General features: G+C 32.6%; 1 protein-coding gene across 2 annotated transcripts in view; it reads right to left on the reverse strand.

Annotated features, from left to right (window-relative positions):
- LOC114337959 (probable chitinase 10) overlaps window positions 1-16308 on the reverse strand; it is a 71479-nt gene that overhangs the window by 39906 nt on the left and 15265 nt on the right. Inside the window, exons 3-5 of one of the 2 annotated variants that reach the window (XM_028288546.2) lie at window positions 5100-5120; window positions 3188-3352; window positions 3062-3097 (exon numbers count right to left, since the gene is read on the reverse strand). In XM_028288546.2, the coding sequence (XP_028144347.1) occupies window positions 3062-3097; window positions 3188-3352; window positions 5100-5120 (222 nt within the window). The remainder of the gene's footprint in view (window positions 1-3061; window positions 3098-3187; window positions 3353-5099; window positions 5121-16308) is intronic. The other variant, XM_028288553.2, reaches the window with a different exon arrangement.

Consider the following 16308-nt stretch of genomic DNA (forward strand, 5'->3'; position numbering starts at 1 on the left):
CAAAGCAGTCTCTGGAGTTGATATCGAAACGTCAGTCAGTTAAACATGTAAATAAATTAATATATTGTAACATTTGTCTGAATTATGGTGGGAAGTTAACTTAACATATAACATATACTTAACATACACTAGACGAAGGACAAACAGATAAAAATTGATTGCCGATACTTGGGTACTTCTGCATATTGAAGTACCGGCAATCAATTTTTATCTGTTGGTCCTTCGTCTAGTGTATGTTAAGTACCTATGTATATCTTATAAGATGCCACCATAATTCAAACTAATGTTAATAACATTCGAGGATAACTTTTTTTTTTAACGAAATGCCCCTGACGATGCTCTAGGCGCGAAAGTATACTTGGGTAAGATTTAATAAAACTCAGTGCTCGATATCTGCCTTTATTTCCGTAAATTTAATATATTTGAGCATTCAACCACTTCCTATTTTACAAACACTAAGCACTACAAACTTACTAAACTAATAGAACATATTAATCGCTGTCTAAATCTGAAGATGCAGTGCTGCTCTTGAAACAATTCGGTTGTTCGTCCATTGTATTTACAATTTACACATTTTATTTATATTTATTTATAATCACAGAATATGTATAATTAAAAATTCACTATAAATAATCAGAAAATTCAACTAGCACAGAACCGCCTATGTAAATGAACGTGTCTTGCTACTCTTATTGGAACGAGGTAAAGAATCACTGGGTTTTTTGTAACCTAACCCTTTTATCTATGGATTCGTGATTTATTGCCTCAGTTTTTACTAATTTTTACTATTGAAAAAAAAAACATAATTTTGATATTTTATGACGGTAATAATCGATGGGTCGACAAAATTCAAGGTTTTTATGATCATAGCAGACCAATTCTACTATATAGAAGCACAAATAAATTAGTAATTTTACATTATGAGAAAGCGCAAATTAAACAGGTAGTTTCCGAGGGCCGCACTGTACATTTAAATTTGAGGATATTCCCCCTTTAAACGATGATATCAGTCTTCCAAATTGAAGAATTATATCATAGTTATTTAAATTTAATGCCCTAGGGCGTTATTTTTCAACCTAGAAAAAGCACCTAGAAAAATATGTCACATTTAACTGACTTAGAAATCATGTCATTATTAGTCAAATAATATACCAGTCGGACATTAATAATATAACTTATCGTCAGTCTAATAAGCAAATTGCCTAAGTCACAAATTGAAAATTTTACAGGAGAGACAAAAAACTTTTGAACAAAAGTCAAAAATGAGAAAATTGCCTAACTCCATGCAATACAAAATTTACCAAAATTAATTAAACAAAATATTTACACAAACTTTCTACTTATTATACTATATCCATATTAATAATAATAATCAAAATATATTTATTTACTTACATTTTCTAACGATTTCAATCAAAACGACTTCAGAAACACTGACATAGGCAATATTCGTATGAATGGGAAAGAACGTTTGGACTTCAGCAAAATTCGTTTATAGTATGATAAAATCTATCCAAATAATGGCATAACCAAGACATCCAAAGTGAAAGTTATCCTCCAACGCCAAATTGTTCTATATGGTCCACATAATGTTCAGAAAAAATTCGTAGTTTTTTAGGGTTTTCGTCAATATTTCCAAAACTATGCGGTTTAGCATGAAAAACCTTCTATACAAAAATGTTCTACATTAAATTTGAAATAAAAGAGGTCCTATGCATAATCTCTCTAAAATGAACGGTTTTAAAGTTAAGGAGGTAGTATAGTATAATTGGTCCAAAAAAGGTCTAACTCAGACATCCAAAGTAAAAGTTTTTTTTAACACCAAATTGTTCTATATGGTCCACATATTGCTTAGTAAAAAGTTACACCATTTTGAGCGTCCGGTTTGGGGGGAGATGGGGGAGAAGTCGGCAACTTAGTACTTTTTTTACGTTTTTCGTCAATATTCCTAAAACTATGCTTTAGAGTAAACAATGGTCTATAAAGGAATGTTCTAAATAAAATTTAAAACAAAAAAGGTTCATACATAATTGTTATAAAATCAACGGTTCCAGAGTTACGGAGGGTGAAAATTGAAGATTTTTGTTACTTTTTATATTATTTGGCAACTAATGATGATTTTGGGTGGTGAGGTTAACGTATCTTCAAGAGCGTATCACTAACATACCAACGGCCACTGAAATAGCAAATTTTATTTACAAAACCCAATCCTGTTAAAGAAAATTTCTATAGACTGCCAAAGAATATAAAAAGTATCGAAAACCTCCACTTTTCACCCCTCGTAAGTCTGGAACCGTTGATTTTATAACAATTATGTATATAATCTTTTTTGTTTTAAATTCCATGTAGAACATTTTTGTATAAAACATTGTTTACACTAAAGTATAGTTTTAGAAATATTGACGAAAAACTTAAAAAACTACTAATTTACCGACTTTTCTCCCATCTCCCCCCCAAACCGGACGCTCAAAATGGTGTAGCTTTTTACTGAACAATATGTGGACCATATAGAACAATTTGGTGTTAAAAAAAAACTTTTACTTTGGATGTCTGGGTTAGGTCTTTTTTTTGAACCAATTATACTATACTTCCTCCGTAACTTTAGAACTGTTCCTTTTAGAAGGATTATGCATAGGGCCTTTTTTATTTCAAATTTAATGTAGAACATTTTTGTATAAAAGGTTGTTCATGCTAAACCGCATAGTTTTAGAAATGTTGACGAAAAACCTACAAAACTACGAATTTACCGATTTCTCCCCCCTCTCCCCCCCAAACCCGACGCTCAAAATGGTGTGACTTTTTTCTGAACATTATGTGGACCATAATATAGAAAAATTTGGTGTTGAAGGATAACTTTCACTTTGGATGTCTGGGTTTGGGTCTAGTTATACCATACTATTAGTGAAATTGGCGCGAAATAAAATAATGATGGCGCTTGTGGGAATTGTCAGGCGGTAGCTTTTACCGTCTACTACTAGATGACACCAAAAACAATTTTCGGAAAAAAATGGCAATTTGCTAATTAGAACGACGATATTATTTAGACATAGTATTCTCTTACCGACAGAAGTTGAGTCAGGTTCAGGGATAATGTGAGCTGAAAATAAAACCGAAGATTGCATTAATACAAAACAAGTTATGAAATATCTCATGTAATTAAAAAAATTTAACAAAAAACATCACTTACAACAATCAACTGTGTCTTTGTCGTCGCATTTATTAAGTTTTTCGTTCCACAGGAAATCCCCTGGACATGATAGAATGTAACGTATGGAATCAAGACATTCGTAGAATTTTTTACAATCGTATGGATATGGGTAATATGTATTTTTACCATCCTTACAATCAGGATCTGTAATATACATATATTTGCTTTAACGTTTGGACAACCGTCACCATTTTTAATAAAATTTATATTTATGTTTGCACTGTCTGCTAGTTTGTGATGGAATGCAAAAGTGATATTTTGTAGCTACTGGCGACACTTGAGACTACAACTGGTTCAGGGTCGTATTTAAAATATCTGCCAATGGTGCGTTTACGATCAACTGATGTATTAAGTTGTAATTATATTGGAGAGATATTTTATGTCGGTTTTATTATAAATACAATTTTGGTCTTTTTTATATGAAACATCGCGAAAATACATTTTTTTTGTAGTTTTTTCTTTTTTTTTTTTCCAAAATCTCTACATTTTCAAAATCGAAAGAATGGGTATTTTCTAGAGAATTCTTAGCTAAGGCGGTAGTATTTAATTTGTTGGTGTGTACATTATGTTTCTGTACAACTACCCTTCTATATAGATATGGGTGCGTTTGGCCAATGTAAGATATTATTCTGAATTGCAATATTTACAATTTACTTTACTTTGTAAACAGTATTCGCCCAATGATATTTAGTCACAAAGGGTTTAAATTTTGAAAACCATAGTCCAGATGATCTGACGATTTATGTCCAACATTGATACCATATTTTGCAAATATTTTTGACATTTGTTCGGAAAATCCATTAATGTATGGTAAGGATATAGCTTTTGTTTGAGTCGGCGACATTACTACTATTATAACTAGGTAGAATTTGGGTGTGTTTTGGATTGTTTTCGAAATTAGACTGATTTTAGATAATGCATTTCCTTTTCTTAAGAGGCTACATCAGCGCGTCATCAAGGCGCAAAACGCGTTCCAAGATTTCAGCGTCAATTTTGAATATTTTGTCGAGTTATTTGGCACGCATATACCTATTATACTTAGTAAAGAATGGCGGTACAGAGCCCAACTTGAAAAATATGTTAGTGTGTGAAGTTAACTCTATAATTAAATAAAATATTACAAAAGCAAGTCTGTACCGCCATTAAGAAGAACAAAAAATACAATGTCTTCAAATAAACTTTCTTATGCTATGCCTAGATTTTGTGCCACATTGGAACTACTAAAATCGATTATCTATAACAAGAAATCGAACTTAACTGACTGATTTGGTAATATTTAGCGCGCCTCTGAGTATATTATTATCACAATATTGTGTTCTCGTCTTTGATAGTGTCACGTACTGCCGACGCACTGTCGCCAAAGGTTCGCAGAACGTTTGAAAATGATGCCGCTACTATCTCTCGAATTAATATTGATGAGGCCCTGATGTAGCCTCTTAATTAGACGGTTGCAAAATTATTCTGGTAGTTAATTATTTTTTTCTACAATATCTTTTTTCAGATTTTCGGAATGGTATTGTGGGCTAAATAGCTTAATTATTACTCTGTCAGTAAGATTGAGTAACACTTGTTTAATCAGTTATGGGTGCGTTGGTATTCATATTTAAATATACTTATTCCTGAGTTCTGAACCAAACATCTTTTGTGAACCAGTTGGTATTATTAGTCGGTTCTTATTTTTATACCTACTTTAACCTTAAATCAAGGAAATTAATTTTGTTGTTTTGGAAATTATTGAAAATTTAAAGAGTATAATCGATTGCATCATCCGGAATGAAGATTCTTTTATATTCGGTGATTTTATACCTTTATAATATCTACAATTTACATACAAATATTTATAGATATCCATATTTTATTTATATAATGTACTATAAAAATTTAATCTTACCTGGGAATGGTATTATGTTGGCTGTAAAAAAAATTAAAAGTTAAATTATGTCACGCTTAAAAAAGTAGAAAAAAATATTTATTGATAATTTTTTACAATGCATGTTTTAAGTCGGTGGCGCCCAAAATCCCGACAGCCAAAATCCCGACAGCCAAAATACCGACAGCCAAAATCCCGACAAGCCAAAATCACGACATGCAACCATCCTCGCATAAGTAAAAATTCCGACCACTACATTTTGAATATTTATTGTTTAAATTCAAATGCAATACCGAATCATATTATAGAGTATTGCAATTGAAAAATCATTACTTACTAATAAGTACGAGTACTATTATTATGTATTTTAAAAGAAAAAATTATTTAAACACTTTTATAACATACAAGCTATACTTACTGAAATGGAAGGTTGTAAGTGACATGATAATATGTATTATATGAAAGTAAACTTGAATTCAGGATTTGACTAAACATATCTTATTGGACTCTATATTGGCAAAAAAAAATAATTTAATTAATATACCCATGGTAGAAATTTTATTTAGAAAATTAGTTCATATTAAATTTAAATACTTTTGTTTAGTAACAAAAAATAAAAAACAGATGATCATAAACAAAAAACAAGAAATAAATGTAATTATGTTAAAAAGAAACTTATCAAACCTGTCGGGATTCTGTCCTGTCGGGATTTTGGCCTGTCGGTATTCTGGCGTGTCGGGATTTTGGCCGTCGGGATTGTGGCTGTCGAGATTTTGGCTGTCGGGATTTTGGGGTAGTCCCGTTTTAAGTACATACTTCTTAACTACTTAATAAAGTTTTTTTTATTAAATTTTTAGATAACCAAGTCGAGTCAATGAACAGTTATATTGTATATAAAAGTTCCCTAAAAGCGGTAGATGATGTTGAAGACGGATTTCGAACGGCAGCTATGTACGCCGTTGCTCCCGTTTGGCGGCGCTAGTGTAGTTGGGGGTCAACGTTTTGATAATTCGTTGAAGTTTGTATATGGTGTTTTATGTACGATTTAATAAATAATAAATTATGACAGAAAAATACGAATATTGGACTGTTTGTGCGTTGAAAAACGAATTGAGGAAAAGGAATTCGAGAGTTACTGGAAAAAAGGAAGCCCTTATCGAAAGATAAACTATATTAATCATGGTTTTAATGTTTTATATCTCAAATTTATTCTTCTCATTTTATTTTCTCAAGTTAAATTCACACAACGAAAAAAATATATTCTTCTTCTTCTTCCTTCTTGTATGTAGGCTTTAAAGCCTGTTTCTTCTTCAATATTGGCCTCCTAAATTGTTTAAATTATCGCACCATCTTTTTCTTGGTCTGCCAATACTTCTTCGTCGATTTGGTGACTTATCTCTTGCTATTCGTACTGTCCTATCCTCTGCCATTCTACTAATTTGTTCGTTCCACTCCTGTTTCCGTTTTGTCACCCATCCATTTATATCTTGTACATTGCACGATCTTCTTATGTTTTCGGTTCTTTCCCTATCCAACAGACTTTTCCCTGATATTCGTCAAAGTATTTTCATCTCTGTTGTTTTTAGTAGTCGTCTCGTTTTAAATGTGTCAGGTCTTGTCTCCGCCGTGTATGTCAATATAGGTCTAATTGCTGCTCTATAGATTCTTGCTTTTGTATCTGGTCTTAGGTGTTTGTTCTTCCAGATGGTGTCATTAAGAGATACCGCCGCTTTACTTACTTTTAAGCTTTGTTGTCGTACTTCCTCTTCAACCTATCCGTAACTGGTTATATCTATTCCCAGATATCTAAACTTTGCTTCCTGCTTTATTATTTTCCCATCAATTTCGATTTTACGTCGTAGTGGGTATTTAGATCATCATCATTATTTGGCTCTACAACTCTATGTGAGTCTTGGGTATTTAGATATTGTAGTATATTTGGTTTTTTTCTGCTGATATTATCATATTGTATTTCTTAGCTGTTGTATTGAATATGTGTGTTAATCTTTGGAGATCGTCTTCTGTCTCTTTGCCTTTAATGCGGCGTCGTCTGCATAACATAATACATATTTGGATTTATTTGTTCCCCATTCTGTAACCATGACCTTTACGTACTGCTTCTAGCTTCTATTATTTCGTCCATTATTTAAAGAGCAGTGGCCTTAACGAGTCACCTTGTCTGACTCTGCTTTGTACTTGTATAAACTGTGTTAGTTTTGCATTTACCGTTGCTTGTATTCGATTATGGAAGTAGATATTTTCGATGGTTTGTATAATATTGATTGGTATGTTTCTTCTATACAGTGTAAGTGTAAGACGTCTTCGACTTGGATGCGATCGAAAGCCTTTGGCAGGTCTATAAAACACAGATATGCTGGTTTATTGTACTCGATGGCCTTTTCTGTGATTTGTCTTAGTACAAATGCGGTGTCTACACAGGATCTGAATCCTTGTTGTTCATCTGATAAAGTTGTTAGTTTATTGATTTTGTTGGTTAGGACTTTTGTGGTTAGCTTAAGTAGGGGAGAGTTGGACAAAACCGGGTAGGTTGATAAAACCGGGTACCCCTTAATTCTTCTAACTGTCTGCTGCTATCTATTAGACAATGTTAAAATTAGTGTCTCTTTACCACCAAGAGTCGTGTGTATTCATTTCTACCTCATTTGAGTAATCTGTGCCGGAGCAGTAAGACCTCATCTGTTTTTGATGCAGGAAACTCGATTTTTAAGGTAAGTTGATAGCTGTTTTCTCCTCTAATGAATAACTAATGGCCACTTCAAAATTTACTACATATAACCTAGTATATTACCTTTAATTTGACCAAAAATTGTGAATATTATATCACAATTTAAACATTTAAATAACATTTAATATCTTGCTTACGAGTTTGACAAAACCGGGTAGTCCGAAAATCGACAAAACCGGTACCCGATTTTATCAGACCTCTTGTTACTTCCAGCTTCTGCAGTGGTTTTTTTGCTTTTAGTTAACTACAACGTGTGACTTCTTCTGTTGAAGAAGCTAGTAGGAAAAATTAAAAAAAAATCTTCAGTCGTAAAAAAATTAAAACTAAATGAACTGGACAAAAAAAAAGAGAAAAGGTGGTAAAAAGGGCTGCACCAAAAACAAAATTTTGGAGAGTTTGGAGGAAGAAGATAATAATGACGATGCATGTCTACATTGCAATTAACTATTTTCAAATTATAATGCGAAGGAAGGCTGGATAAAATGTGTGTCTTACACCAAATGGGCTTATGACGCCTGTAGTGCCTATGATGATGTAAATTAAGTTTTTATTTGTGACTTCTGTTCATATATTTTCGATTTTTGTTCACATACTTTTAATAAATATTTTGTTTTCTGCCCATTAGTATTTTTACATGGTAATTAAGTTACTACCCGGTTTTATCATACCGGTTGGACAAAACCGGGCATTTTGCAATATTTTCATAAAAATAAAAAAAATTAAAAATCTAAGCATATTATTAAAAATTGGCATTGGCATATCAAACTGAAGTAATTTGAGAATATTTCAATCTGCAGCAAACATTTGCTACTCTAACATAGCAAAAGATACAGACGGTTTTTGGAGTGGTACCCGGTTTTGTCCAACTCTCCCCTACGATGCTCAGTAGATTTACACTCTATAATTGTTGAGGTCCTCTTTGTCTTATTTCTTGAACATTGGTATCATTACATAAAACAAATCACAACATCACAACATGAAACAAATATAATATGCAATATTTACTTAAAAATAGATTGATTTGAAGAGTTGACGTAAGTTGACTTGACCTACAACTACACAAGCGCCACCTACGTTGAGCTTTCCAGATTAGCTGCCATAACAGAGAATATATCAATAACATAAGATACGCGGACGATACAGTGGTACTCGCTGACAGATATGAAGCCCCAGGAGTTAATGAATGGGATCACAGAAGCAAGTCAGAGATATGTACGTTAACTGTAAATTTATTAAGAAAACACAATATACGACAATCCCTAAGAAGGAACAACAGTTTGGGCGAATCCGTGTGAACGATCAACAAATAGAAAGAGCAAAATATACACCTACCTTGGTACGAAAGTTAATGAAAATTTGGACCATTCCTTATAAATCAAACTTAGGACGGAGAAAGCAAGATATTTATTTCAAAAAATGGCTAAGCTATTCAAATGTCATGATTTTATCAACACCAATAAAAATCAGGTTACTACGATATATATTTCCTATTCTGTTGTACGGAGTTCAGTTGTGGACTATGACAGACCTCACTTGCAAGAAAATTTAGGCTTTCAAATGTGGCTTATCGTCGAATCCTGAAGATGTCTTATACAGATCACGTTACTAATCCGGATATTTTATTAATAATGCAAAAAGGAAAAAAGTTATTAATCACAACAAAAACAGCCAAAATCGAATACCTCAGTCACACCATGAGGAACAGTGAGATATGTGGATTGCTGCAATTAATTTTAAAGGGAAAAGTAGAAGAACAACGCGGACCAGGAAGGCAAAGGATTTTCTGGCCGAAACATCTACGTACGTGGTTCAACACAACAACCATAAATATTTTCGGAGCACCGATGTGCAAAGTACAGATTGCCATGATGATCGCCAATATCCTAAACAGATAGGCACTACAAGAAGAAGAATAGCGTGATGTATGTGCCTCGGTCCCCTAGCCGAATGGGTGTGAGGTAATTAAATTTTATGACTTTTGGGTCTGAGAGTCCGGATCTGAGTCTTGGGTCTGGTTGTATCTGGGTCACTAGTACCTTTAGCAGGCTGTTTGGCAAAATCTTTAAAAAAATGTTTCAGCAAGGATACGAACTTCATGAAATTGATCAGCAAGCTGGTTTTAAAGCTGGAAGATCTTGCGTAGACCACATAATTATCCTAACAAAATTTAATGAAAATAAAGTTGCAAGAAGCCAGCAAATACATATTTGATTTGTGGATCACACAAAAGCCCATGACACGATTCCTGTGAGAAAGCTGTGTCAGTCTCTTGAACTATCTTTATTAAATAGCACGATCATCGCCGCCGTTAAACAATTATACAATAAAGTAATCAAAAATCAAACTAAACAATACCTTATCAGAATAATTTCCAGTAACAAAAGGACTACGGCAAGGATGCTGCCTCTCTTCAATACTATATAGGATCTATTTAAATGAAGCACTAAAACAATGGTAGTCTTGTTCAGGGATAGTAATCCAACTTTACGACGATACAACATTGTATACTCTACATTTTGCTGATGACAAAGTCGTAGTAGCAGCAGATAAGTGAGATTTAGAGGTCATGACGAGGCGATTATTTCAAACATATGAAGAGTGGGGCCTTTCTGTAAATATAAACAAAACGCAATACTTATGCATCGGGAATGAAGTAGAAGATCAAATAGTTAAAGGTCATGAAACAATCAATAACTGTGAGGAGTATACATACAGTAAGAGCCACCGTACTAGACACATGGGTAGGTACCTAATTGCTATGCTTATGGGCTAATCCGGTCCGTTCTCAGATATGACTTTCATCCCTGTCATGTTACTGTCAAGAAACTATTCAAAATAATTGTTTTTCGATACAAAAAATACATTAGTTAATAGTATTATTACTCTGTTTTAAAATAACTTTATTCAAACACCAAGAATAGAACAATAATTTAAAACCTTTACAACTTTAACAAAATGACAACTATAAACGTCAAAATTTTCTATGGTAATATTTAGTTTCTGAAGTTCTAAACACCACTTGACATAAAAATAAACTTGCAAAAAGTGAAGGGTCAAGGACTGTAATAGCTCAAAGTTCCTGTGTCTAGTAGGGTGGCTCTAAACTGTATACAATATACAGTGATGAGCGCGTTAATAACCGGCAAAATAGCTCAAAAGATGGAAAAAATATTACACTGCGAAACAGAGATGAGACTAGTGGAGGTGGAAATTACCGTTATAAACGTATTGAATTTACATTACATTACCTACTTTCCCACCTTTAGACGTCGGTGACAGAAGTATTTTATAAAATTCTACTGTCACAGTGACAGTTGTCATACTCCTCTGATTCGTCTAAAGGTGGTAAACTTTGTAACGTAATGTATTTTAGACGTTTATAACGATAATTTCCACCTCCACTAGTTTCATCTCTTTTTGTTGCGCAATGTATTATGTTTTCCATCTTTTGAGCTATTTTGCCGGTTATTAGCGCAATCATCACCGTATACAGAATACACAATCAATAATATACATATACATATATTTGGAAACAACAATCAACAAGAGTCAGCGCACCGAAAAATAGATAGAGCAAATGATCGTGAAAGTAAAAAGGCCTAAACCCGATGATATGGTCAAAAGAACTATCTAATCAAAGAAAACGTTTCATATAATGCATGGGTTGCATGTGTGAGTCCATACTATTGTAGTAAAGAAAAGAGAGACGTTCTCACAAACAATTTATTTTACAACTGACGACCGGTTTCGCTGTCTACAATATTCACAGAATCTTCAGGTCCCGGTTAAAGTAAAATTAAATGCTACAAACAACAAAAATCAGAGTTAGTTAAGTGGTCTGGTTTAATCAAAAGTTAATGATCAAGCCAATATCAAAGTACATATATTTATGCATGCACATGAATACCCACGTGTACGTACGCATGGTGTACAATCCTCATACTCACATACATGCACGCATTCATATTATTATTATTATTATTATTATTATTATAAAACAAATAAGGGCAGAGGAGCGAGCTCCTATTATGCCCAAAAACAAAGAAAAATATCTTATACAACTAGTACAAATTAAGAATGAAGTTACAATTAAAAAACATCAAATAAAAAATACTGAAACAATAAACAATGCCTGCCTAAAACAATGCAGTCCTTAAATCTCCTATAATGCTCAAAATAAAGAAAAATAGCGTTGTAAAACTAATAAAAATTATAAAGATTACAATTAAAAACATCAAATAAAATTCTGAAACAATAAATAATGCCGTCCTAAAATAACTTAGTCCTGCAAAGAAAATAAAGAGGAATCAAGGCGATTTTTAAAAATATTTACACTAGTTGCCGATATGGTGTCTTGATCTAAGTTATTCCAAATATTAAATATTCTGTTTGGTAAAAAGTTCATCCTGGATCTTGTTGTCGTTTGTTCCCTCTTTAATTTGTATCGATGGCCTCTTAATCGTTCGTCTTGATTTAGCGTAAATATCGTGTTAAGGTTTCCAAAATTATATTTTAAAATGCGGAAGGACATGATTAGGTCCCCTCGAAGACGTCGATGTTCAAATGTTGTTAGATGAGCCAATGAGAGTCTATCTTCATAATTGGGTCTTACGCGGCCAAATGCCAGTCTTGTGGCTTTACGTTGAACATTTTCCAGTAAGGCTTTATCGCGACTGAGATCTGGACTCCATACTGGTCCGGCAAACTCAAGAATTGGTCTGACGTATATAGAGTAAAGTTTACTCATCGAGGTTAAAGATATTCGTGTAAAACATTTATGGATTAAAAACAGTTTCGAGTTTGCGCGTTTACACACCGACACTATATGGTATATATATATATTTATATATACACTATATTTACCACTATATGCAGTGGCAACCAAAAGTATGTCAAGCATAAGATATACACTGTGTCCGTAAAGTATGGAACAAATTCTTTTTTAGCTAAACAGAGCATTTTAAGAAATAATCCTGAAACACGTCGATTTTTGATTTTAATTTACCGTATTTTAAAACAATATTCTAATATACAGGGTGAATTACTTTCGAGTAATGACGTCACCGTCATTTTTTTTTAATGGAACACCCCCATTTTGTCTCAATTTTCGGATTACTCTAGCTGAGCTGATTCCAAAAATGTATCACATGTTGATTCAAATTGGTACAGGGTGGACAAAAATACAATAGATTTGTGTGTGTTCATACAGTAACGCGTTAGTTAAATTAACAATATTTTCAAAAATACTTATTTTATTTTTGATATTTTAATTATATTTAAATTTTAATTAATTTTTGATATTGTTTAGTTGAATATTTTAATTTAATATCAAAAATTAATTAAACTTTAATAATATGAGCATACACAAAACTATTGTATTTTTGTCCACCCTGTACCAATTTGAATCAATATGTGGTACATTTCTGGAATCAGCTCAGCTAGAGTAATCCGAAAATTGAGACAAAATTGGGGTGTTCCATTTAAAAAAAATGACGGTGACGTCATTACTCGAATGTAATTCACGCTGTATATCAGAATATTATTTTAAAACACCGTAAATTAAAATCAAAAATCGACGTGTTTCAGGATTATTTCTTAAAATGCTCTGTTTAGCTAAAAAAGAATTTGTTCCATACTTTACGGACACAGTGTATACTTACTTTCCGGTATAAGGGAAGAATATATTAGTATTCAATATCATACTTTTTCTCATGCACTTTGCTAAAGGGATGGTTGGTAAAGGGATAGATTTGAATGTAATATATTAACAAAACATTGGCAGGATCTTGAGGGCATTAGTAAGATACACGACATTAAACAGAGGAACTAAAAATTGTTAGTTATATATTATAAAGTGATGTTATTTTTAAGTAATAGTGTAGATTTAATTTATATAGGATTGTTAAATGTTGTTCAGGATGTTCAAGAACTAACAGATGTAAAAATTGGGTGTGCGATTTTTTGTCAGTATTGGTCGGTTATGCAATAGTTGTGATCTGATTTTAAAATTTGTTTGATTTGTTTAAAAAATTGAAATTGAAAATTGAACAATAGTAATTTGCTAAAAAAAAATTTATATTAAAAATATTAAAAGTGTCAAACAATAATTTGACTTTAATTCTGAATTAGTTATTAATGATTTTATTTTTTGACACTTTTAATATTTTTAATATAAAAATTCTTTTTAGCAAATTAGTATTGTTTAATTTTCAATTTAAATTTTTTAAACAAATCAAACAAATTTCACAATCAGATCACAACTATTGCATAACCGACCAATCCTTTCAAAAAATCGCACACCCAATTTTTACATCTAGAAGTTCTTGAACATCCTGAACAACATCTAACAATCCTATATAAATAAAATCTACACTATTAATTAAAAATAACATCACTTTATAATATATAACTAACAATTTTTAGTTCCTCGGTTTAATGTCGTGTATCTTAGCAATGCCCTCAAGATCCTGCCAATGTTTTGTTAATATATTACATTCAAATCTATCCCTTTACCAACCATCCCTTTAGCAAAGTGCATGAGAAAAAGTATGATATTGAATACTACTATATTCTTCCCTTATACCGGAAAGTAAGTATATATCTTATACTTGACATACTTTTGGTTGCCACTGCATATGAATGCGTGCATGTATGTGAGTATGAGGATTGTACACCATGCGTACGTACATGTGGGTATTCATGTGCAGTGCATGCATAAATATACAGTGCGGTGGAATAAGTGTTGCCCCCCCCCCCCTGTTAACTTGTTTATTTTAAGAATATTAGCAAAACGCTCGGACAGGTCGATTTTTAAACTAACCATAGTATATTATAGCATCAACGTTTCGAACTTTACGCGATCCCTCTTCAGGTGACAGGCATAACTTTTATTTTTTTAAATGGTAAGGTACATCATGTGACACCTCATTTAACAGATTTTAAAATACTGATTTCAAAAATGTATAATACTTTAATCCTTTTTGAGATCACAGGCCCAAAATTTCGGTCAAACTCTTTTTAAACGCATTTATTTTTTTCGAATTCTGAGAAAACTAATAAGTATTTTTGAAAAATTAGATTAGATTAGATTATTACCGACGGCTGACAGTCCCTTAGAATAAACAAAAAGTTTCTTTTGAATGATCTATTTGAAGTTAAAAATTACACTAAATTTTCTCTTTTTTCCACCACTGTGACTTATTAAAATAAACATTATAGGAGTTCTCAGGGACTTTGGACCATTGAGAATACTGTAATATTTCATTCTGCGGTTAAATTTTTCAAAAATATGTATTGGTTTTTTCAGGATTCGAAAAAAATGATTGCATTTAGAAAGAATTCGACCGAAATTTTCGCCTACGCTCTCAAACAGGATTAAAGTATTATACATTTTCGAACTCAGTATTTTAAGACCTTTTAAATAAGGTGTCACATGATGTACTTTCCCATTTAAAAAAAATCAAAGTTATGGCTCTCACCTGAAGAGGGATGCTATAATATACTATGGTTAGTTTAAAAATCGACCTGTCTGAGCGTTTTGCTTATATCTTTAAAATAAAGAAGTTAAAAGGGGGGGGGCAACACTTATTCCACCGCACTGTATGTACTTTGGTATTGGCTTGATCATTAACTTTTGATTTAAACCAGACCACTTAACTAACTTTGGTTTTTGTTTTTTTTTAGCATTTAATTTTACTTTAACCGGGGCCTGAAGATGCTGTGAATATTGTAGACAGCGAAGCCGGTCGTCAGTTGTAAAATAAATTGTTTGTGAGAACGTCTCTCTTTTCTTTACTACAAAAACATTTCATCTTTAACTCCATCTTTAAAAGTATAGTGCTCTATGGATGCGAAACATGGCAACATACTATATAAATCCCTGGAACGGCGCCTACTTGCATTGGAAATGTACTTCTGGAGAAGATCGGCTAGAAAATCAATAGTCCTGGATCCCGCTTATGAAAAAAAAAGTTGATTAATAGCAAGCTGAAAATTTGTTAATAGCTTAAGGGTGTCTAGTCGGATAAACTTTGATATATGGGAATACTGGAACAGGGGCAGTTTTAATTGTGGAACAGTTTAAAAATTTGGAACGGCCAGACCACGAAAACGGCACATTTATTTTGTCCGACAGGACAGACTTAAACTCTCCGAACAGAGATTAAACTCTCATGCAAAAATCAGACTGCTATTTATCACCTGTCATAATTCCTGTCATTTGACATATTCTACATGTTCCACTCATTAAAACGCCCGTTTGGTGATAAATAGCAGTCTGATTTTTGCATGAGTGTTTAATCTCTGTTCGGAGAGTTTAATTCTGTTCTGTCTGACAAAATACATGTGCCGTTGTCGTGGTCTGACCGTTCCAAATTTTTAACCTGTTCCACAATTAAAACTTCCCCTGTTCCATTGTTCCCATATATCAAAGTTTGTCCGACTAGACACCCTTAAGCTATTAACAAATTTTCAGCTTGCTATTAA

This window comes from Diabrotica virgifera, chromosome 4 (assembly GCF_917563875.1).
Source record: "Diabrotica virgifera virgifera chromosome 4, PGI_DIABVI_V3a".
Lineage (NCBI taxonomy): Eukaryota > Metazoa > Arthropoda > Insecta > Coleoptera > Chrysomelidae > Diabrotica > Diabrotica virgifera.